The sequence below is a fragment of the Dermacentor albipictus genome, chromosome 9 (genome assembly GCF_038994185.2).
Source record: "Dermacentor albipictus isolate Rhodes 1998 colony chromosome 9, USDA_Dalb.pri_finalv2, whole genome shotgun sequence".
In the NCBI taxonomy this organism is placed as follows: Eukaryota; Metazoa; Arthropoda; class Arachnida; order Ixodida; family Ixodidae; genus Dermacentor; species Dermacentor albipictus.
Window position 1 is genome coordinate 16,361,908 of NC_091829.1, and position 24,878 is coordinate 16,386,785.

Here is a 24,878-nt window from a genome sequence, read left to right on the forward strand (position 1 = left end):
GGTTCTACTGGCCTAAAATGCGCCAGACGACCGCCCAGTATGTGTCCAGCTGCAGCGAGTGTCAACGTTATAAGCATCCGACGAGTGCTCCTCCTGGTCAACTGCATCCAGTGCCACCCCCCAGCACTCCCTTTGAGCAAGTTGGCATCGACCTCCTCGGTCCTTTTCCGCGTTCATCCGAAGGGAATCGCTGGATTATCGTGTGTGCCGATCACTTGACACGCTACTGTGAGACAGCTGCAATACCATCGGCTACTGCAACCGAAGTGTGTATTTTTCTGTTGCGTTTTGTCATTCTCCGGCATGGACCTCCGAGAGTCATCATCAGCGATCGTGGGTGGCAGTTCACTGCAGACGTGGTCGAAGAGATGCTTCGTCTATGTGCTTCAAGGTTTCGACATTCCACCCCGTATCATCCCCAAACAAATGGCCTTACGGAACGCACGAACAGAACTCTTACTAACATGCTGTCCATGTATGTCGAGTCAGATCATAAGAACTGGGACAGCGTGCTGCCTTTCATCACGTACGCATTTAACACCTCAAAGCATGAAGTTACGGGCTACAGTCCCTTCTTTCTTCTTTACGCTCGTCCGCCTCGTTATACACTAGACACTATCTTCCCGTTTTCCAGTCACGATAATCTTTGTATATCAGAGACAGTCTGTCTTGCTGAAGAAGCCCGACGACTTGCTTCTTTACGCACTCTTGTTTCACAAGACCGCTCGAAGGCACGCTACGACCGCCGACGCCGACACGTGATATATGACCCTGGTGATTTAGCGTTGCTCTGGAAACCAACCAGGAAACGTGGACTATGTGAAAAACTGCTGGCCCACTACGTTGGACCCTACGTTATTACGGAGCGCATGAGCGAATTAACCTACCGCATAGCACGTCTCACATCAAATGGCCGACGGTCAGCCAAGACTGAACTTTCGCATGTCGCCCGTTTAAAGCTCTTTATTTCTCGACAGCCTGTTTGACTAGCCCGGCGGGCTTCGTCTGCAAGGAGGGATATATATATATATATATATATATATATATATATATATATATATATATATATATATATATATATATATATATATATATATATATAGTGTCATATGATAAGAAGTCAACAAACACTGTCACCATGGACAACATAGGGGAAATTACTTGTGCTTGATCAATGAACTTAAGAAACTATAAATTAATGGAAATTAAAGTGGATCAAAAAACAACTTGCCGCAGGTGGGAACCGAACCCACAACCTTCGCATTTCGCGTGCGATGCTCTACCAATTGCGCTACCGCTCTCTCTCTCTCTCTCTCTCTCTCTCTGTATATATATATATATATATATATATATATATATATATATATATTAGGAATGCAGCCCAAAATATTTTATTCAATGTCTCTGTACTTGGCTCTGATCTTGGCTTTAAACGTTCTGCGTAAGCTTCGATGGCAGCCCGCAAGCTATCTCCAGGGGAATTTTCTCAATGCCTGCTCCAGCGATGCTTCCAGGGCCATCATGCTGGTGTGCTTATAGAGGCGGGCTTCATTTTCGAGAACAGCCAATACACAGAGATTCATTGGGTTTGGGTCAGCGTATACATTGTGGATGCGCGATTCTCATGCGTCCCCTGATGTGTTGTATTCCCGCATAGCTCGTGTCCTTTGTAATCCGGCTTCGCCGCGTGGCCTGGTGCCAGCGGCAGTCGGTGTGGTTGAAGCGCATTGCGAGAGATGGCGCGAGTGTGGCTCTGCTAACGCAACTTAACAGCGTGGTTACTTGGGCGCAAAAAGGAGAAGGCTCTTGCTCTTTGGCTTGGTGTCGGAAAGCGACGCGGACGTTCTGCGCGTGCGCTGATCCATGCTTTCGAGAGACAGTCTCGCGAGGCCTACCCCGGAATGGACGAACACGATCGTTCGAACGCGCCACCGCTCGCGTGACCATACGGGCGAACGATCAGGCGTTGGTGTCCATGCACGGGGCGCTCGTCCAGCAGCACGCTCGTTATCCGGTCGCGGTGAGTCGGACTTCCGCGACTTGTCGCACGCCCATCGACATGTTTTGTGGATAGCAACTCGGCTAGCAGACTATCTGTGAAAGGTGCAATAAATGCCCTTCTGATTGTTTGCACTACTGTATTGTTGTCCCTTTGTCCAAAGAGCACGGGTGAGAACCTCACAACCTTCATGCCGTCAGTTTTCAAGCTGTCTTTTACCATACAGGTGTCACGTGAACTGTTTAATTTTAGTCCTGGAAAACAGCAATATAGTTATGGTACTTCTTCCTTACTGCTACGTTTCGCCTACGACGCGCGGTATAGCCGGCGCGGATGCAACGGACGCCGGGGCTTCATTCAAAGCGGCGGACATTTTGGCCCGTTCAGCGCTGCCGCAACGCCTTCCCGCCAAGCGCGTCCAGGCATGTTTCAATGCCACGTGTCTTCGTGTGTGTGTGTGTGTGTGCATGTTGGTGCCCACGCTTGTCAAAGCCCGGCAGCCGGGGAGAGGAGCTCCCCAAGTGTGAAGCGAGGAGGTCTCAACGGCGCCGGCCCGGCGGATGCGTCACTACACTCGTCTCAACGTGTCTCTCAGCGTGTCCGTACCCCGCCGTCACGTGGCCTCAACCCGAGACGTTCCTTCTTGCCCTCAACTCCGAGAGTATAAAAGCAGCTGCCCCCGGACGCCAAGATAGAGGCTCCGAATTCTTCCGTCGAGTAGCGTGCTCTCCCGTCTCTCCACTTCGGTCGACCTGACCGGCCGCTCTTTTGCGATGCTAGAATAAACAAGTTGTTCTGTTAGCAGTCGACTCATGCTTTGCCAGGACCTTCGGATGCTTCCAGTAGTGCCCCAGGCCGCCAGGCCAACGCTACCCTAGGGGCTTGCGACCCAGGTGCAACAACTCGTGCCAGCGGTACGATTGCAACATTACCTGCGGCGTATATAGCCTATATGATATGATGAACGGCCTTTGTTTCTTTTCTTTTCGTGTAACCTGTGCCCAATACTCGCGACTTTTGCTTGGTGTGCACACTCTCGTTAACTATTCTAGCCACAATAAAAATGATGCACTCTGCGTTTACTGAACAGTTGGGATTTTCATTTATTGACAAATGATGGCCAACATAATATTTCGATTGGTTCGCAGCCGTCAAACTAGAAGTAAAGAAAACAAAACTACAAACTTCGAAGCAGAGTAATACATACGTCTGTTTATTCATTCTTTGAAAAGTTGAGCTCCCTCAGCGTTCTGCCATCCTGCCTGTCCCGAATTTTCGTTTCAACTCTGGAAGGAACTCGATAAAGTCGACACGTCTGGCAAGCAGAGCCCTAAAATCACGGCGCAATACAGAAACACGCTTTCCAAAATTTACTCTGTTGAAAACGGCAGAAGCCGAGGCGCCGCCAACACCACTCGGCATGATGGCGGATAAACGACTCAAAAGGATCCTTTGCAACGCGATCATTTGTCGGTATACGTGTACACAGTGAGTATAGCTGGCGTCGATGGCCGAACCGCCGTCGCGCGACGTCTCCTCAGAAGTTGACTGTCTTGCAGACAAGCACCTCGTAGTCGGTGTACTTGTACTCCTTTTCGTAGTAGGGAATATACATGCATTGATTGGAAGGGTGCACCTTCCCGATGACCACGCCGTCTTTGAGATGGACGCGGCCGATGTAGAGCGGCTCGCCCTTGGACGTAGTGCCACCCTGGATGGCTCCAGTGGGCACCCCGCCCCCGGATCCCGGCAGCCAAGTCAGGTTGTCACTGTCGGAGACGAGTGCCTGCGACCACAGTTACATGCAGATCTTGATCACGGCGAGGACGGTGATTACGATGACGATGATGTGTTCCGTGGCTCAAGGGTGCATGCAGATAGTATGGTATGGTATGAAGAACTTTATTTAGGTCCTGAGGGATCAGTCTGGGACTGATGCGGGCCACTCCCACGTCGGTACAGAGAGGCCGAGCCCCTCTGCTATCACACGGGCCCTCTGGACAGCCCTGAGTTGGTCCGCCAGCACTTCACTGTGCAGCATTCGCTGCCACCACTGTTCACCTCGAGAACCATCACCGGCCAACGCCAAGCAGCGCCACAGCATGTGTTGTAAATCGAGCAAACCCCCACACTTACTACAATAGAGTGAAACCCCGCAGTGCGGATTAATTTTATTCATGATGACAGGGTTAGGGTACGTCCGTGTCTGCAGAAGCCTTAATGTAACCGCATGCAGATAGTCACCCCGCTGGGTTTCCAGTTGATGTCGATAGCCACGATCGCAACGCAAGCATACGTGTGTGCGGCCACCATACCTAGACATATAATCCAAGCCTGTGACTTAAATAAAGTACAGCCTAATAGAAACCCCCTGTAATCTCAGCCCATAAGACCTTTAAAAGTTTTAATGCGAGTATAATTCTTAGCTTACTACGGCCACTTTGTGTCAATTTATGCATCTAAGACAATCTACGCCGCTTTTCACTTTTAAGAAATCCTTTAATATTTATCCGCTTGTATGTGGATTCAGAAGTGCGTCACGCTGATTCCTCAAGCACAGAAACCCGGCGTTCCAGCGCTGTGCCAGGTACTGCGATTAATGATCAGCGTTAGCGCTACTCGCACTGGCGCACCAGCTTTGAAATCTCTGAGGCCATGTAACCTCTGAGGCCATGTAATCTCTGAGGCTACGCAATCTCTGAGGCCACGCAATCTCTGAGGCCACGCAATCTCTGAGGGGAACATCGAATGCGCACCGCTAGATTGACGCAGCGTGTCCAGATGAAAGCGCGAGTCGAGAGCCTGGATACAGTACACGGCTCATACTTGACGGTTCTCTGTGGTGGTAATACGTACGGTGTGTTCGTATGCGTTGCTAGAACGCTAATAGCATTAACGTCGACAGACATCGTGAGATGAGTGCTGCCGGAATATCTTTTCCCTTAAAATATATTATCAGCATGCATGGGCTATTAACTGATCTCTTCTCTTGATTACATTTCACAACTACAGATTATTGTTACATAATTGGTATGCCACTATAAGTAGAACTAATACTTTTTTTCTTTTTGCAGTCCTTCGTTCCACACCAAGCGAAAGATCGAAGCAACGTTCCCGCACCAACCGTAACCATAAGAGAGCATGACCAGCTTTTGAAATGTATAGCTAAGATTGCAAACTGAGACACTTTTGCATCTGTACTGTTTATTCAAGACTCATCTGTGTGGTGTTTATTTGACCCTGAGGGTATTTAGAACAAATAAGTACTTGCAAATTGCTCGCCGGCGCACGCTGGATAGCGTAACTCAGCAAAAATGGGCATGGAAGAAAATTTCAGTATAGACACTCTCCAATGAAACAACAGGTTGAAGCCAATCAATACCGCGTTACGAAACTTTAAAAGGTGTTAGGTCGTTGTGAAGGTCATCAACGAGTTCAAACACAAATATATGTATAGTTCACAATTCCCTTGAGAGCGGCTGTGGAAAATTGACTGATTGATCGATCAATTGATTGATTGACTGATTGATTGATTCATCGATTGATTAGGTCATGGAGCTTAATGTCTAACACCAACTTTGGGGCTGCGAGGCACGCCTTAGTAAAGGAATCCGGATAAATTTTGACCACTTGAGATTCTTTAACGTGACCCTATAGCTAAGCACAAGAGCAGCTTTGCACTTCGGCCCCATCGAAATGCGACCGACGCAGCAGGAATTCGCACCCGCGACCACGAGCTAAGCAGCAGAACGCCACCACAGCGACTGTGCTAAAGCGGCGGATGTGAAAAGTTTAGGTGAAACGCGTGGTGGGTCCCACTGGTGGAGGTAAGAATATAAAAATTAGGTCGTCAGAAATTTTGGGTAATGTAAATCAATCGAATCAATTTCACATTTGAGTGTACCTGCTGGACGGTCATTTTGGGCTAATAACCATACATAAGTAGCTTGACTAGTCCCAAAAGACCTTACAATGCAATAGCACATTAAAGAATGTGCGCACAGTTACAACGATAGAGATAACAATAACTAAACGCAAACTAAGGTTAGAATTGGTAAAAATGTGAACGCAGTTTGAAATATCGAGGACAGAGCGTTTTAGGAGAGCTAGATATGATGTGCTACAGATGGTGCTACTATAACACAGGCGTACAGTGCTGGACGAAAAAGAATTATTCGGACGCTATGCGTTTCGCACCCTCTCAGACTTCCTGGTTGCTAAGAGTGAGAAAGAACACAATCGGATGGACATTATATGAAAAACAAAACACTTCGTGGTTGGCGCCACGAAAATGGAAACCTATGAAGCCGAGGTTGGCAAAGAGCTGGATGAACTGACGAGCCTAGAAGATCTGCAAACGCGGGATAGCTTCGGCCTCACAGTTTCAGAAACTACAAGGACAGGTATTTGGAATGCAGTGGACTTACAGACTGGCGGCTGTGATGGCAATCGCGAGCATAAGATAGAAAAAAAAAAGGCAAACATTGTGAAGGCGAGCATTAACCTGACTGCAAGACAAGAGCACGACAGATTTCCGCACCTGGTAGTCGGTGTACTTGATCTCGACGCCACCGTAAGACACGTAACAGGTGCCCAGGGAAGGGACCACTTTGCCCGGCAGCACGTCGCCCTTGTGCACGGCGCGGGCCACGAACAACTTGAACTTGCCGTCTTTTTCCTCGCCCCCGGCAACGGCGTTGTGCGGAATGTGCTTTCCGCTGCAGCGAACCCAGTGGCACGGCGACTTGTAGCTGCTGGCTGAGCGACGAAGTGGGAACACCTCTTTAGCAATACTTTATAAGGTGACCACCAAAGAGAAACATCAAATCAGTTTAGATTGATAAAGTTTCATTTTCTTACTCCATTTTCCTTTTTTTAGACGTTTCGCGCCAGGACCCCAGCACCGGCACGTCAGTGTGACGTCATCGATCTTCAAGCGCTTCCTCGTATCTCGGCAGCAGCAAAAGTTCTCAATAAACACTGATGGTGCCTACGCTACGAGCGTGCAACACGGTCGCCCTTTCATTTTGCTAACTTTAATACTACAAAAGGAAACGCACGAACGCTCGGGTTCACTCGTTTATAAATATAGATGAGCGACTATAGCCTCCTCCTTGAAGCGTCGATAAAAAATTAACGCAAAACTGTGGCTTTGCAGATCTGAATCTCCTAATGTATAAAATAGAAACATTGCGTTGCGAAAGCATACCGACAAATTATTCATGCCCGATTCCTAGCTCTTGAGCTGTTGCTATTCAACGTCCACAACGCATTAAGGAACACAGTATAGGCAAGACACTATTTAGAACAAATCAAAGAGGAACTATCGAGCAGAACTGAAACACGGACAAGTCCGGGCTAACTAGAACGCGTTCTTTCGATTCTGGTTTCGCCAACTCTGGTAGCGTCGGCACGATTTCGGCTCGCACGCATTATCTGAGACCTGTACCAGTATTCGACGGCCGTATAAGTTACGGCGCGATATCGCGTCAGCGAGTATAATTACTTGCGCAAGGTGTTTTAAATTGCGATATCTCGTTCGCGTTTCAATTCTACAAAATAATGGCACGTGCATCGCCCGTAACGAAGCAAAGAACATCATCTGCACACACACGCACAGTAAGGAGTCGCTCACCTCCGTAGTCCGACATTTCGTGTCGTCTTCTATGCGGCGATTGTGATCTGACCGGTTATGGGCACAACCCCAACAACGGTTCATATATACCATGAGGCGCGCGATGAGGTGACATCAACAATTGCGTTGATAAACCAACAAGGAACTCATTTCGACATGCGAGTATCGACAGCGTGACTGCGATGATTCATTATCAATAAGGCGATGCGCTGGAATGATAGTCCTGGTGTTCTTTTTTTAATTGTTGTTTTGCTTATTTTGTCTCTCTGTAACGAAATCCGCACATGCGTATTTTATTTACTTATTGCAGCACTCAAAACGCCCGTAAGGGTATTACACCGACGAGGAAGTTGGAGAAGAGTGATTATGACATAATCATTGTGTTGAACATCGAAACACATTAACCATGAAATAAACGGGAAAATGAGTAAGACAGAAACTAACCAGAGTAAAAAGTTAAGCTATTATCTTCAAGGAGTCCTGAACCACTATTTATCGAGGTGAAGAAAGGCACTTGAAGTGAAAATAAACTATTTCAGAAATGCTTTGCCGCAAAAAAGTACTTCAATGCGTTCTTGTTCAATGCCTTGCACTGCGAAGGGTATACGGCGCAGTGGGGCGAGACCACAACGCTCCACCCCTTCCAAATGTCATCGCGGCGCGCAGTTCAAATTTCATTTTTCATGTTAACGTAGACGTCACGATTTCCGCCTTTCTTGCCTACGACGCGCTAAACATAAGCCAAACGCGCTTGTCCTCAGGGAGCCGCAGTGCGCTTAGCCAGTGGACTCGTGGCGGCACCTCGCGGCGGTCACGGTATCTACGCCATGTAGCCGACCGCAGCTCGATGTCGGCCATCGGCCAATAGCAACCGTCCCGGTATTATTTAATTTAGTCCTCATCCATCTGAAAAGAAACCTGCCCCCTGGCGTCAAAATCACACTGTATGCGGACGACATCTGCATTTGGAGTGCGGCGCGTTCCCGCAGTACCACCCAACAACGCCTCCAGAGAGCGCTAGCAAATATATCGGCCTACCTAAATCCAAGGGGTCTGAAATTGTTCCCCGACAAAAGCGTTGCCATGGCTTTCACGCGGAGGTGTATGGAAAAATATCCACTAGTGTTGGGTGGTCGCGCCCTTCCATACGTCAAGACGCAAAGGTTTCTTGGAGTGACGATCGACAGGAACCTCACATGGTCGCCCCAAGTGAAAAAACTGAGTGAGAAGATTTCCTCGGCGTCGCACGTATTCCGATTTCTAGCCGGATCACAGTGGGGCAGCACCTGTCGATCAATGGTGCTCCTCCATAAGGCCTACGTCGATGGAACACTTCGATATTACCTCCCGATCCTGCACAAAATATCTCCCACAAGCAAGAGAAAACTCGAGGCAGCACGAAACAACTGCCTTCGCGTATGTCTTGGCCTTCCGAAGGGGTCGTCCCGCTCAGGGACTGTAGCAGAAGCTGGATGCCTGCCTCTGGAAGTGCTATGTTCGCAGGAGACACTTCGGATACACCTCCGCCACGTCATTCATACGAAGACTCACTTTTTAAAGGATATTTCCAGAACCCGTGCTACATCTAGCTTTGGGCAGGCCGTCGGAAGCATATCTATTTCGATTCCTGCTCAGGCGTCACAAATTATGCCGCGAAACATTTCACCATGGACACTGTCCCCACTGGAAATCGTGCCATACATACCTGGAATCAGTGCGAAAAAGAAAATGCCTCAAGCAGCGACTTATCAGATAGCTTTAGAATATATGCACAAAGAATACGCAGCCGCAACGCACATTTTCACAGATGGCTCTACAACTCCACATCGTTCATCATGCGGACTTTTTGTTCCCTCTACAGGACAACGATTCTCGTTTCGTCTTGAGCGAGCGACATCATCTACCTCAGCGGAGCTATATGGCATTAAGGAGGCCCTTGTGTATATACTTCGACAGCAGCCACCAAAAACATGGGTGATATTCACAGACTCAAAAGCAGCCCTACAAAGTATATGGAACAGGCACAAGCGTTGCAATAATCCACCAGCAGCATTTGACATTGCTTATCTTCACCACAGGGCTAAGATTGCTGGGCATTGCATAAAGTTCCAGTGGATACCTGGCCATGCCGGCATTTCGGGAAATGAAAGAGCGGACGAAGCTGCCAGAAATAAACTCCAATACCGCAAGTTCAGAAGAACATATTTTACAAAAGCCGACGCTTCAACCATGGCAAAAAAATATGCCTATCAAGAAAAAAACCGCATCTTGAATCTGCCGCTTCACCAAGATAACTTCCTACATTACATTGACCCAGAAATGAGACCGAAAATTCCACGACCACTTCCTCGACACTTAGAGACATTGTACCATCGTCTTCGACTGAACGTGGCATATACGAACAATTATCTGTACCGCATAGGACTTACCACTAACCCATACTGTGATAACTGTCGCAACTTAGAGACAATTGAGCACATATTACTAGAATGCCCCGCGTACCGCGACGAGAGACAATTTTTTGAGCACCAAATGGACATGATTCGCCACGAACCGTTAACATTACCGAGCATCTTAGGTCCAATGCCCGGCCCTTCAAAACAGCGACGGGTTTTGGATTTATTGTTCAAATACCTGACAGAAATTGGTCAAATAGGAAAACTTTAAAAATTGCATCCTCCCTATACAAAAGCCTAAATTAACCCGCCATGTCACGTGTAAAAATTAGTATCAGGTCCACTCGGACATTTCATATTTACTTTTATCTTTTTTTCTTCCACTCTCTTCTGGAATCTTTTAATCCCATTCCCCATCCCTATACAGAGTAGCATGCCAGCGGTTATATACGCGCCGGCAAAATTCTCTGTTCTTCTAATAAAGAGCCCTCTCTCTCTCTCTCGCAACCGTCTCCGGGAATGACGAAATAGTGCGTCCGATGACGAAATAGTGCGTCTATAGAAGGGAGTCAGGACGGGGCCTTCTGTTGAACAGAGAGCGTTTGAAAGAACGGTGACTTCACGATCCGCTTGCGAGTTTCATGCACAGAGTACGACAGCAAAAGCTGGCTGAGATGTTCACAGCTGCGTATGCTACTCGAGAACTATGTTATTTAACCAAGCCCGAGGGGTGGTTCAGGGCCCCTTTAAGGAAGGACGAACAAGACATTAAAGATATTGCAGTTAAGTAAAGCAGGAGTAAGGTTAAAAAGTAAGTTACGCAATTCTATAACAACATAGAACTTTAAAAATCGCTACTTCAGTGTAAGCGACAATATTTATTAGCAAAGCGTTCCATTCCATTACGATCAGCATTGAGGGTGAGCACTTTCATCGTAATGTTCGAGCAATGCAAGCTAGGCGGCACATTTCGTTCATAACACGAATATTCTTTTTCGAAGCGCACTTCATTAACGATTTACATTCAGACGCAGCACAGATGCGGCAGCACACCTGGGAGAGCAGACACTGACAAGCAACAAAATGCTTTTTAAACCATGGTGCCATTTACAGCAACTCTGGTGTTACCGATTTTGCCCACTACAAGAACTTGTGTGAATGAACTTGCTCGAAACGAGTGGCCCTCTGGTGTCCCTTTACCATCGGGAGACTTCCAAGGGTACGGTCGCATACCGATGAGCTAAACTCTTTCGCGAAGAGAATACTTCGTAAAGGTTCGCACCACAGCCGTAAAATTGTAGAACAAGCCCAAATTCACAAACTTCGGGCAAAGTTCGGGAGAGTTGGCAGGCATATATTTATATCTAACTCTGGGATGCCCGCTTCTTTCACCCTTCGCTCATATGAAACGTGACCAAACGCTTTCTTAAACATCTGTGAGCGTTTTACATATGAGTGTTATATCTCACGTATGCAGTAATTAAGGTCCGTAACCAGGTCGAAGGATTTTCTTTTTACAATATTTTATGTGCCTCCATGCTGTTTGTTAACAGCAACTTGTTGGCGCTTGACCGACTCATACTGTGCGAAAAAAAAAAATGTGTCCTACCAGTATGTGGCAAATACAGGTAGGTGACATCGAAGGTACCTGTCAGAATAATTAATTGCTCTGCTGGTTTTTTTTTTTTGCATAGCCAAACAGCTAAATAAGCGCGATGAGAGAACACAGGACACAATAAAGGGAGACAAAGACAAGCTTGTCTTTGTCGCCCTTTCTTGTGTCTGAGTTTGTTTATCGCATTGATTTACCCGTTCATGTACTTGTTAGGACTCGCTCTACACCAGATTTCAGAATGGCAATGACACGAATGATTTCCTAGTCGTCAGCAATGTACCCGCTCTTCGAGGACCGCTGAAAGATGAGTGTTAGTAATATAGCATAAGCATGCATCGTGATTTTGAGTATAGTGTTATATATATATATATATATATATATATATATATATATATATATATATATATATAAAGCTCGCATGATATGCCGGAGTAGCAGTTAGCCTTACTGATCGCTTGATATGCTACTCCAGGTGCTGTCTGCGGATTATTATATAGACAGCGATAAAATTAATTGAACACGTTCATTGCCTGAACCAAGTGAACAGAGGAAAGTGGAACACTCGTGCTGCGTTCCCCAAAAATTCACTCATGACGCCATCCCATTTATGTCGGGTAGTTAAAAAATCACTGCCTAATGTTACAATTCATTTCGGATGTACGCAGAACACGTATTTCATTGAGTCATGTAAATGACCAATGCAGACCGCCTGATTTTACTTACGAAGGCGGTGGCATGGACGTGCGGTGTACGCGTGGTACCCGTATTTGGAGGCGTAACCTAAGGCAGTTCGGCCGGCGTGCGAAATGGAACCAATGGTTGGCTAATCGTTCCGCATTCCGCTTATTACACCTATACTCCCCTGTTATCACACCAGTTTGTGCGATTAATTCGCGGATTTACACGAAAAGCGTCCGCCATTAGCAACATCAAACGTCAGCCATGTTTTCGCACCGATAATATCCGTGGTACAGCCAATCACAAAATTTTACGAAAAGAGAAATATGAGAAAAAGCTGAATATATCCGCGCAGCCTCACAACGCAGCCTGTAGTATTCGCATTTGCAGCCTCTGCAAGTATATGTGAACAACATTGCGATATGTTCGGTTCTACAGACTACTGTTACAGGCTGCTCGAAAATTTAACGTTGTCTGGGCTACCGTGGTCCGTAAACTTTTGTGGCTAACTGTACATATGTGTATTACGATTTTCGATACGTCAAGGTCACAGAGGGTGAGGGGGGGAGTAACTCTCTAGACATATGGGCGCGAGAAAGAGATAACGGGCGATTACTCTGCCTGCACCCTTAATTTGCGCAGTAATTTGCGCGTCCTTTAGGAAAACGAGTCACCTTGATCGGGTGCCTCAATAAGCCGATTAAACGCTTTCCGGTTGCCCTCGTACCACTTATCAATATTGCGCACAATACATTGCGCACATACGTGTCAATCTCTCATAATTGCTTAGCAGTATATCGCAGTAAACAGAACTTTGGAAATATGATTATATTTCTCGTAAGCTACCGATAAATCTACTGACAACCTCCGCGAGTGTTACCTAGAGAAAGCGCAGAAATGAAATCCATCCGCAATCATTGGAATCGGCAATGATAAGATTGCGGAAGGAACATATACAAAGCTTATATTCGGCGCAAATGATAAAAAAAGTAATGTAAAAAAGGAAAGCAGGGATAGCTTGTAGGCGGGAGGTAGAGAGAAGAGAGTGGGGGAGGGAGACACATCAGCGACTCGCAAACACGTCAACAACGTACATGAGCCAAACCAACTTCCGCTTTCGCTTATCTGCGCAACAGTTAACTTCACTGTCAAGGTCTCGGAGGCAGTATATATATGAACTGAGCTTCACGTGCCGAAACAACGCTGACCACCTCGAAAGGGAGAAGAACAATATGGCCGACTACGAGAGTAAGTTACACGTCTGTATACTCTCATCGGGTCTCGCTGTGCCCGATTCCTTTTCCCCGCATTTTCGCTGTATGCTGGCTCTCGCAGGTTCTCGTGCCGTCCGGTTTAAGTTAACACTGCGTGCAGTTTTTCTTTCAAGCTGCGTAACTACCTTCAAGCTAAACAACGTCACTGTTAGCCGTGTTCCCTTTTAAGTTATTTATTTATTTATTTATTTATTTATTTATACTGCCATCCCCGACACTTGGACATGCAGGAGTCCATATGGCAGAATACAATCATGCACAAAAACAATGCCTTTTAATATAACAATACGCCTTTTAAGTTGTTCCACATCTCAACAATGAAAAAATAACGGGGAACAGCCTGAATAAAGAGCAAGTGGCTTAATATCCAAAGGATGCATTTGGCAAGCGGCGTGTGCTGTCACTAGGAGAGGAATTACCTCACAGAGGATATGGGCGCACGAATACATATTGGCCCATTGAAAATTTTATGCAGAGCGAAAAGCTGCCCGATTTCAAGTGGGTCGAGCGAAAGAAAGAAAATAATAGAAACGCGCATGAAACTAACTTGAGAATTGCCGGCAATATCGTTGACATAGAGACATTGTGGATTTTTTTTTTCATAATTCATTTGAGTCAGTCTACATCTTGAGTATTATGAGGCGCCAAGACTACCGAGGCATATTCCAGCACAGGTCTTGCAGAGGTTTGGTAATTCAGTAGGTCAGCTTGTCATTTCTCGTTACGCCTTTTATTCTATGTTTCAAGACATCCCAGTTCCATGAGAGTCTATACGTACTATAAACCGCAATATCTGCTCCAATTTATCTTGGAAGAAAAGAAAAGAAGAAAAGAAAAGATGAACAGAGTGGCTGTAGCGAAAGGTCTGCGTTCGCCGTGTGTTTGCGAGTCATTTTCTATGTGTATGTGTGCCACCTAAACAGCTCGGCTCATACTGCAAGTGCTACTACTATAAAATATTTAACAGGATAATTTCCAACAGCATCATGGCAACACTTAACTTCAATCAACCAAGAGAACAAACTGGCTTCAGGAAGGGGTATTTTACAATCGATAACATCCATGCCATCAATTGCGGTAATGGAATAATCTGCGGAGTACAATCAACCACTCCATATGGTTTTCCCAGATTATGAAAGGCACCTCATTTGAGATACAAGCAGTCATACAGGCGTTGCGTAATCAAGGACTACAGGAGGTATACGTGAATATCTTGGGAAATATCTACAAAGGTTCAACAGCTACCTTACTTCTCCACAAGTATAGAGCTACCTATCAAGAAAGGGGTCAGGCAAGGAGACACAATCTCTCCAATGCTATTCACTGCATGCTTAGGAGAAATGATCAAACTATTAGACTGGGAAGGCTCAGGACTGAGGAACATCGGTGAACATACCAGCAGCTTTCAGTTTTTAGATGACATTGTCCTGTTCAGCAACAATGGGGACGAGCTACAACAAATATTTGAGGACCTTAACAGAGAGACTGTATAACAGTGGTGAAGATTAATATGCAGATGACAAAGATGATGTTCAATAGCCTGGTAAGGGAACAAGAATTCGGGATCGCCAGTCAGCCTCTAGAGACTGTGCAGGAAAGGAGTACGTTTATCTACGTAATTACTCACAGGGGACCCCGATCATAAGAAGGAAATCTATAAAAGAATAAAAATGGGTTGCAGTGCACACGGCAGGCATTAACAAATCCTGACTGGGAACTTACTACCGTATTTGAAAAGAAAGTGTACAATCATTGCATTCTACCGGTGCTAACATATGGGGCAGAAACATGGAGATTAACAAACGATCTCGAGAACAAGGACCGCGCAAAGAGCGATGGAGAATCGCCGTGGTTGCTTAGTGGTTATGGTGTTGGGCTGCTAAGCACGAGCTCGCGGTATCGAATCCCGGCGTCGGCGACAGCATTTCGATGGGGGTGAAATGAGAAAACGCCCGCGTGGTTAGATTTAGGTGCACGTTAAAGAACCCTAGGTGGTCGAAATTTCCGGAATCCCCGACTACAGCGGGCCTCATAACAGGATCATTGATTCGGCACGTAAAGCCTCGTAATCTTTAAGAGCGATTGAGCGCAAAGAGACAGGAAGAGAAGGGTGTAAATCAGGGAGCAAATAGTGATAGCCGATATTCAAGCTGATATTAAGAGAAAAAAAATGGAGCTGGGCATGACATACAGTGCGTATGTCATGCCGTGTCGTACGTGCCGTGACATGCGTAGGGTAGATAACCGGTGTATCCTTAGAGTTACAGAATAGGTACCAAGGGAAGAAAAGCGTAGTCGTGGACGGCAGAAAATTAGGTGGGGTGGTGGAATTAGGAAATTTGCAGGCGCAAGTTTCAATCAGCTAGTGCAAGACAGGGGTAATTGGAGATCGCAGGGAGAGGCTTTCGTCCCCCCGCAGTTGAAATAAAATAGGCTGATGATGATGATGCCCACTAACTCTTGTTAAGAATGGTCAGCTGCAGTGCGAGATTGCCACCCACTTACGACTATGGCGGCAACATCCCGGCGCTGTTAAGAATGGCCAGCCGCTGTTAAGAATGGCCAGCTGCAGTGCAAGATTGCCACCCACTTACGACTATGGCGGCAACATCCCGGCGCTGTTAAGGATGGCCAGCTGCAGTGCAAGATTGCCACCCACTTACGACTATGACGGCAACATTCCGGGAGCGTCGACGCCAACTTCTAGCCAAAGCGTGACTAAATCGGCTTCGTGACGGAATGACTTCGGCGGGCACACTATTGTTTCCAAACTCCCCAACGCGCTACCCGGAACGGCTCCGAGTTCTACAGAGCCCCTCTGACGTCGGCTCCGGACATTCGAACGTGTGTGCATTTCTGTGCGTAGACCGTCCTGCGGGGAGGTGGCTAGTTTGCGATGACGAAACGAACGTTCGCATCACATTCGCATCACCTTCGAACGTTCGCATCAAAATAGGCTGATGATGATGATGCCCACTAACTCCGTATGAACGCTCCGGTGCCGCATCTGTTTAGCTAGCGGTATCTTCCGCATCGAGTTTCAGGCTAATGTATGCTATGGGGAACTGTGGTGTAGCAGTCCGTCAGATACTACGGCAATGATGGTTAGCAAATGGATTTCATTGTCTAATCTTCGTGCTTGTGGCTTCAAATGTTCTTGTGGTTTTGTCTGGTAGGCTTTATCTGCCCTACTGGGCTTACATGTTGAAGCAATCTCCTTTTTCTAAACGCATAAGGCAGCGAGACTGCCCACGAGCGTAACTACTGCGAATTATTGTACTCATAACACAATACTTAGATTAAACTGATCAATGAATAAAGTCGCAGAGTCGTTTTCAAGCCAGAAGGACGAAGTTGAGGAAAATCCATGTACTAAATTCTAACCATAATTTCGAAGCTGTCTATTAAGCCATTCTTGCAGTTCGCTTGGACGCAATAGCGCCAGAGCTAACTCTAATAATTTTTGTAGGAAGCACTTTCAGCAGACCTGAAGTGAGTTGACATAATAGCTCGCGCGAAACACTCTGCAGAAACGCAGTACCATCCCGCCTGCCATTGGGTCGTCTGCAAAGGGTCCGAGATACCGCGAAACGCGGTGGCCGGAGGTGACGACAAGGGAGGCGAGGTGACATACGTGGGACGAGCCCTGCATAAAGGCGAGCTTCTACCGGGAAAGGTGGTCCGCTCCCTGGGCGTCTGCTTCGTCTCGCACGGAGGGCTCGAGTACTGGTATAGAGAGTACCAGGTAGGTACCACATGCTTAATTCGACGCCAATAGGCGGTGTCCTAATCCACGCCGCAGCGAATAACATTCAATCTCGAAGTGCATGACATTGCTAACTGTGTGCGCCAGAAGCGACTGCGGAGCCAGAAACACGTCACATACGCGACGTTTGAGACATCACATATTCCTCTCTCTCCTTCCTTATTTTTTGAACGAGAAGAATAAGGGGATCCGATAGGGCTCGACATTTACTTTAGTTACAGCCCCTCGTCACATACAATTAGAGTCAGAAAAAGCTATACAGGAAGTTAAATGTTAAGTTTAATTGAAATGTAGACATAATAGGGTAAAAGGAAATGAAAGTGGAAGAAACTATCAGCACCAGTTATGTCCGCAAGGTTGGGTGCTTGCATACAATAAAGGAAACCAGAACCTTTTCATAGCATTATAAGAATACAACGTTCTAATCATTCTTCGTGTTTCTATATAGCTAACTGGCACAACTCCTACCACCATCTTTTACTAATCTATACCACAAATGCAATCACCATTTCGTCATTTTTGATACCCAAGGCTTCCGGCAGATCACCCACGTTCTCATTTACCTACATGGATATGGCGCCATGCTAAGAAAGCACACTCAATGGTACTTGCGCTATTTTGGCACGCTAAGCGGGAAATGTCGTTAACAGTAAATTTTCGACTACCGTGCTCCCGAACAGCTTCGAACAAAGGTCCACCAGACCTTTGAATGAAATGAAAAGGGACACAGTGATTGAGGGTTTGCAGCTTCCGCAAACACAAGCTTCAAAGTTTCCTCTAGCATAGAGTTTCCTACAAAAATAACTAGAGAGAACCTTGGTACCATAGTGTCTACACACCGCACTTCTTTAACACCCTTAAGGGTGTACATCAGTTTGACGCCAGGCGAGAACCCTTCGGTCGTTGACACAAACCCCCTAATTTTGGTAACACCTTTAGGGAAGGAAGTGTGGACGAACAGAAGCCAAATAAAAGAAAAATGGCCCTCTCAGCTCGTTACGATTTCCATTGTATACGAGTTGTTCATTAGCATTAATCCGTAAACTAAATCGAAGGGCAAGCAATTCAGCATCATATAAGTCACGCGAAAAATGCACGGAGGTGGATTCAAACCAACGAAAGTAACGTGGCAGCCAGACACCCCATCCACTGCGCCACACAGGCGCAACTTTTCAGCTCTTGAACTATAGGTATCCATAAGCATAGATAGCCCAGAAATCCAAACGTTTTCACCTCATGGCAAACCTTGCCTGAGGTCACATATTGCTCGCATAAAATGCGGTCGCTAAGCTCGAAACCTGCCTCCTTTTCGCTGCAACGGAAACTTCCAAAGGTAGCGAACGCGCTAGTGGGTTTACAAACAGGTTCCGCGCGTTCTGTTCATTTTTTTTTCCTCTCGCACACACCCCTACTACAGAGTGTTTTGAGGAAAATAGGTGATAGATGTGTAATGAAGGGTGTAAAGAAAGAAACAGCCTTTAAGCACCTTTAAGGTTAATAAACGGTTTAGTGTCTGCGGCAGCTGAAAATACGGCGGTTAGGCCAAGATCAGAACGATGGCCGGTACATGTGTATGCCTAAACTGCATCCCTGTGGCTTCGCACAACTTCGTAGTTTACCAAATTCATCAAAATATCGATTTATATCGCCACTATTTGCTATGATTACGTGCGTACGCAGAAACTAATCGCCTTGTCGTGTTTAGACAACTACGAATGCTTCGGTATTAAGAAAGACGAAGCGTAATCTGCGGCGTTACAAGAACGTTTGAGACCAGAAGCACGTAGATAAAGAAATCCACGTACTAATCATCATTCCCATAGTATCTCAACGATTGCAGGGCCAGGGCTCCCTCTGTACTAAGAGTGTGAGAGAGAAAACAAGGATAGGAAAGGCAGGGAGGTCAACCAGAACAACAACAGGTTTGCTACCCTACACTGGGGGTGGGGGAAAGGGGAATAGAAAGAAGAAGAAAGGGAGAGAGTTCTAGAAAACTGTACGGGTTACTTAACGTGCTTCAAAAAGCACGGCACAATCGAGCATTCTTGCAATGCGCCGCCCCGTTCGAAGTTTCCGAATTACAAAATCGCTTCCCTGCTGACTTCATCCTCCGCTCTTCTCGAAGGCGCTGGTCTGCAGGGGCGCGTCCCTGGCCTGGCGAGTGGCGTCCGACGGAGCCGTGCCCAGCGGAGCCATCCAGGGCGGCGTGACCGCATCGGGGGAGCCGCTCTACATCGGCCGCGCCCACCACCAGGGCCTGCTGCTCATTGGCAAGGTGCACCCGTCGCACAAAACCATGTACGTCCCGTACAACAAAAAGGAGTACGGATACGCCCAATACGAAGTCCTGACGATGAAGACGCTCAACCTGTGAGATTAAGCGAAACGAGACCCAACCCGCAACGGGTCTACACAACGCTCTCGCAGCAGCCCGCAAGCGGTACATCGCCGGAACAACGCGCTTCCAAGGGGCGTCGCACATTTGCTATTCGAACAATTGTGCAAATGTTCCTTGGAGCCGTGAATATTTAAAGGAAACAAACCTTCGTTCGACGATCCAGTGCGTCATCATTGTGAAACTTATTCTTTTATTTTGGTTCGAGAGTGGTTTCGTATTTGAACGCTTTTTTACATATATATTTTAGCAATCTTGTTAACTTAAACTACGTTCTAGTTCACTATACCTTTGACATTGCCATAACAACTGTCTGAAGTGCACATCTACGCAATGGTATTATTGTGGCCGTGCCAAAGACATGGCTATTTAATAACAGGCTTTGGTTTCAAACTTTGCATGTAAGCAAAGTTCAATTAAAATGTTAAAATCAAAGTGCAATACAAATGTTCAATTTACTTGAGGTTTTATGCTGGCTGTCCAAGCGTTGTTTGTCTTCTACTATTCTTCTTGTGCTTGTTGCTGGAATTTCGCGTAAGTGCTTTGGGTATCTCGTCTGTATGTGTGTGCGACGTGCAGGAGATGGGATAAAGTACCTCCTTTGATTTTCCGATGATTATTCATAACTAAAAAGAAAACGAACGACTGGTATTACGAGCAAAATCTACATGTAACACGTTCTCTGCTGGTGGCGGCTGTAAAAGTGGTGGAGGCAAATTTTACATTTTGCACGTCTTTGGCCGCACCACTTCCTTCACCTGTAATAATGTGAAATAAATATTTTCATTATATATGCAAATGTCTGAATCATAAATCTCTGGTACATATCTTCAAGCAATTAAGCACTTACACTGAAAGCTTATGTGGCTTTCTTTCACGCACACTGGGAAACAGAAAGAGCGCTTGCTTCTCGCTTGTACACTTAGCGCATTTGGAATTCGATTTACGCTAATTGCACAAAAGCAAATGAAATAAATTAAAAAAAAGAAAAACGATACGCTACAGCAACCCCAGCACAGGGTCAATGACGTCTTTTGTTTGTCGAGTTCGATAAACTCACAACGGCGATTTCTCTTTAAGTGCGTAAATTGCTTTCTCTCCGAGAAACTTTTTTTTTTTTTACGGTAGCTTTGCACCGCGTTTACCTGGACGCTATAACTTTCCGTGTCCCAAATGTTCCTCCACCCTATGGACTTTAACAGAATTCATTCGGTCAACCAATGAAGCGCAGTCAACTTCGATTAAGAGACCGACGAGTCTCTTCGTCGGCGGAAGCGATGAGGTATGCAATAGACGTGGACAAAGTGTTTGGAGTCGGATCATTTAACTTTTCAAAAGTCCGCGGTACAGTTCATTTCACTGCTGAGACCATTTTACTCACGGAACTTGACTGCCAACCGAAGTGAAACTTGACAATAAATAGTTGCAGCGAAGCAAGCGTTTTTTTGAAAGCAAGCAAGCTTTCACCATTTCACTAATATAGACGAGTGAAAACGTATAAAATTACTCGCTTATAATTTCATATTTTGTGGTTACAACATTATTTAGGCAACAGAGAAAGTTTGAAGTATTAACTATTTTTTGGATGTTGTTTGGAGTTGTTTTGGAGTTTGAATGAGGGTCAGCTGCATCTCGGCGTCAGCCAACACATACATTTTTGAGCTCAAGCTCCTTTAGAGAAGAGGCGGCGCACTTCACATCCGTAACATTTCTCAATGCGACGGTCCTTTCTGTTCTCGTTCTCGTTCTGCCGCGATTCGCCCCACGGACCGTTTGAAGCATCTTCTTGGTCAGTTGTACTTACAGTCAACGTAAGATTTTTCGAACAACCTAGGGGTCACTAAAATTTCCGAAAAATCGGGCAGTCCGAAAAAAAAAATGAATGCACGTCTTTTACTGCCCTTAAGGGCTCAACTCGCCACAGACACGTCCGAAAAAGCTCTGAAGGCCTGCCAGTACACTTGTTAGGCATATCGGTGCTAGTACTGTGACAGGAGATGGCAGGTGCGCGCGTCCATAATTAGGGAGTACGTACTGTGTCCCGCGACAATTGCCCCCTCCCACGCTTATTAAGCTTCACCGCAGTACTTTACGTGTGCTTCATTGCGTAACACTGCAGTGCTGAGGCAAAGCTGCCTTTCGTGAACCGGCATTAGGCAGCGCGTCGTGCTTTCCGTGTTTCGAAGCCAATCGCGAGGATTACAGGGGCAGAGCGGAGAATTCTTTCAATGAAAAATAAAAACCTTAACAGCGAACGTGGAAGGAGCTAGGCCTCGCGTTGCCACGGTGGTGGACACGGCTGCCAGCGGATCTGCGTGCCAGAGCGTCGGTTCGAGGTGTCGAGGTAATAAAAACGGTGGAAGTGGTGGCTTTGATTAATGCCGTTTCGGACCTGCGATCATGTCAAGGAGTGCGGAAAATGGAACGGTGGATGGTTCTTGCATCTGAAATTTCAGACGTTATTATAGATAATTAACTCTGTCGGGTACGTGGTAGTGCCGCGAAGCCATCCGAATTATCGGGCGTCCGGAAAATCGGTCGTTGACTGTACGCTGGCAACTCTTCCAACCGACGAAGCGGCGTCAACGACAATTAGTTACAATTCCTCTCTTTTACTCGAGCCAGTATTAGGGCGACTTTCGTTCTCTTTCAAGTTTGTTGACCAGGAAGCATAATTTTGCTATAGATTATTTTCTGTGCAACGAACTTGCTTTTCTACAGCAAAGCTGTATATGGCCAGGGTTCCGTGTACTTTTTGGTGCGCGTAAACAAAAACTATCATCATCAATAGCTCATGCCCGCGTATGCAAGAGAAAAATGCCATAGCTTATACCCCCGCAAGGCATATGTGTAGGCTATTAGCACTCAGCAAGGTGATGCGAACAGTGCTTACATTCTTTCCAATCTCGTAAAACATAAAAAACAGCGTGTCGAACACTGTGATCATACTCATACTCCCGCTCATACTGCCGTAAGCCACCAAAAAGTGCTATGGCTCATAGCCCGTAAAGTTCAAGTGATATTTGTGAACAACACATGAGCTCACGAGCAGGTGGCGTTGCCATATACGCAAAGGACAAAATGTATACGATACGTACATTTGTCATCTTGGCTGGCAAGATGGCCATGCCAGCGACTGTGGGGATGGATGTCTGTGCCGTACAAACGAAAGAGGCATGTGTGACATCCGCTGCGCATACATCTCCAGGCGCGCCCAAGCGGGATATCAAGACGTTCATGACCACGCTCTTTGCATAGGCTAGCCGCGACGACACGACCTCTGTGATGATCATTGCAGACTTTATGTGCACATTTCAAAACCAGACAAGAAATGGTTCACTCAGTTGGTGCTAGAAAAGTTTGAAGTGTCACACCAATCCAAGTTACTCAACTACTCAAAAACGGTCTTGTATAGATTTAACTTTGACCAAGATTCTGTATAAGGTTGTAACGAAACCAATCAGTGTATATCACAGTAATTACAAAGCTATCGTCACTGCCATTACCAAATCATGAAAATGAGCACAGTTACCCCTGTCCAACCGTGCGTGATGTGCTACGGCTTCACCGGTCATCCACCTTCACAGAATGGAACGGCTCCTCAATTTTTTTTTTTTTTCGTACCTGATCTGGTTGGTGATCACGTTGGTTGATAAATGATGGCCAACAGAATATTTCATTTGGTTCGCAGCCGTGCAACTAGAAGTAACGAAACCAAAAGCTACAAATTTCAAAGCAGATTAATCAGTTTTTCTATTTATTCATTCTTTGAAAAGTTCAGCTCCCTCAGCGTTCTGACATCCTGCTCATTCCAAAATGTTCTTTTCAACTCTGGCAAGAACTCGATAACGTCGCTATGTCTGGTAAGCAGAGCCCGAAAATCACGGCGCTATACAGAAACAAGCTTTCCAAAATTTACTCACTTAAAAACGGCAGAAGCCGAGGCCCCGCCAACGCCACTCGGCATGATGGCGGATAAACGACTCAAAAGGATAATTTGCAACGCGATCGTTTGTCGGTATACGTCCCAGGTAGCACACAAAGTCTTAAGTCGTATTAAGGGATTCAACGTCTGAAACGGATTTTTGACCAAAATCGACGCATCAAAGACGTTCCAAACAAGATAGCTTAAAAACGAGGGGTGAACACGTTTTGAAAACGACCCAAGACGCCACGCCACGGCGCGTCAGCCTTTTTAGCGGCTTCTACAATATTCAACAACCCATCAACGCGATCCAACCTTGCGCAAGGTGGCGATACCGTCGTCAAATCATGTGACCAAGGTGGCCACGTGATTCGTGATGCCTGGCAGCCGGGCGAGCCGGGCATAGTCGCGTCGTCATGGCGTCGTCGCGTCACCGCACTCGCATTGCGCTGTGGTGTGTTTGCGGCTGTTCTGAATGTGCTGCCGCTGCCCTTTGCTATGTAAGTGTTGCAGTGCTTTGCTGTCAAGAAAACGATATTCTGTGATCAGTTTGGGTTGTGCGATGCGTTTGTCTGGTTTTAATTTGGAAATCAGTAGTGTTTTCAATTGTTATGTGACCAAGGCAGCCACGTTATTCGTGAAGCCGGGCATAGTTGCGTTATCGCACTCGCATGGCACTATGGTCTGTTTGCGACTGTTCTGAATGTGCTGCCGCTGCCCTTTGTCATGTAAGTGTTGCAGTGCTTTGCTGTCAAGAAAACGACATTCTGTGATTAGTTTGGGTTGTGCGATCTGTTTGAGCCGGGCATAATAGCGTTACCGCACTTGCATTGCGCTGTGGTATGATAGCGGCTGTTCTGAATGTGCTGCCGCTGCCCTTTGTCATGTAAGTGTTGCAGGGTTTTGCCGTCAAGAAAACGACGTTCTGTGATTAGTTTGGGTTGTGCGATCTGTTTGTGTAGTTTAATTTGGAAATCAGTTTTCAATTGGAGGGCGCGGAGTGGAGCGCACTAATTAGCTCTTCAAGTTCATTGTCATGTTATGTGAGGCGCCTTTTCACTGACGCTGTAATTAGGGCGTTAAGGGCAGTATAAGGACGAAAGTTAGAGGGACGAAATCGTGCCTGTGTGTCCCTAGCGTCGGGATCGGCCGCTGTGCGTGATCCTAACAAGAAAGCATTTTGCAGAATGCGAAA

General features: G+C 46.4%; 3 protein-coding genes across 3 annotated transcripts in view; 1 reads left to right on the forward strand and 2 right to left on the reverse strand.

The window, feature by feature from the left end:
- The window catches only part of LOC135903681 (uncharacterized), a 242,064-nt gene that overhangs the window by 128,473 nt on the left and 88,713 nt on the right, over positions 1 to 24,878 (reverse strand). The gene's annotated exons all lie outside the window — the stretch shown is intronic.
- On the reverse strand, positions 3,197 to 7,674 carry LOC135903704 (natterin-3-like). The gene is made up of 3 exons (XM_065434056.1): positions 7,635 to 7,674; positions 6,540 to 6,757; positions 3,197 to 3,785 (listed from the first exon to the last, which is right to left on the reverse strand). The coding sequence occupies exons 1-3, from the start codon at positions 7,648 to 7,650 to the stop codon at positions 3,537 to 3,539; spliced, it is 483 nt and encodes a 160-aa protein (XP_065290128.1). The 5' UTR covers positions 7,651 to 7,674; the 3' UTR covers positions 3,197 to 3,536.
- On the forward strand, positions 13,556 to 20,002 carry LOC135903752 (natterin-3-like). Its single transcript, XM_065434137.1, has 3 exons — positions 13,556 to 13,571; positions 17,128 to 17,342; positions 19,489 to 20,002. Exons 1-3 carry the CDS (start codon positions 13,556 to 13,558, stop codon positions 19,735 to 19,737), a joined length of 480 nt encoding a protein of 159 aa, XP_065290209.1. The 3' UTR covers positions 19,738 to 20,002.

Bases quoted from the DNA above. Each gene is read 5' to 3' on its own strand.
- LOC135903704 (XM_065434056.1), bottom strand. The intron at 3,786-6,539 runs GTGCGGAAATCT...CTGTGGTCGCAG, and splicing joins TCAAGTACACCGACTACCAG to GCACTCGTCTCCGACAGTGA.
- LOC135903752 (XM_065434137.1), top strand. The intron at 17,343-19,488 runs GTAGGTACCACA...CTCTTCTCGAAG, and splicing joins ACTGGTATAGAGAGTACCAG to GCGCTGGTCTGCAGGGGCGC.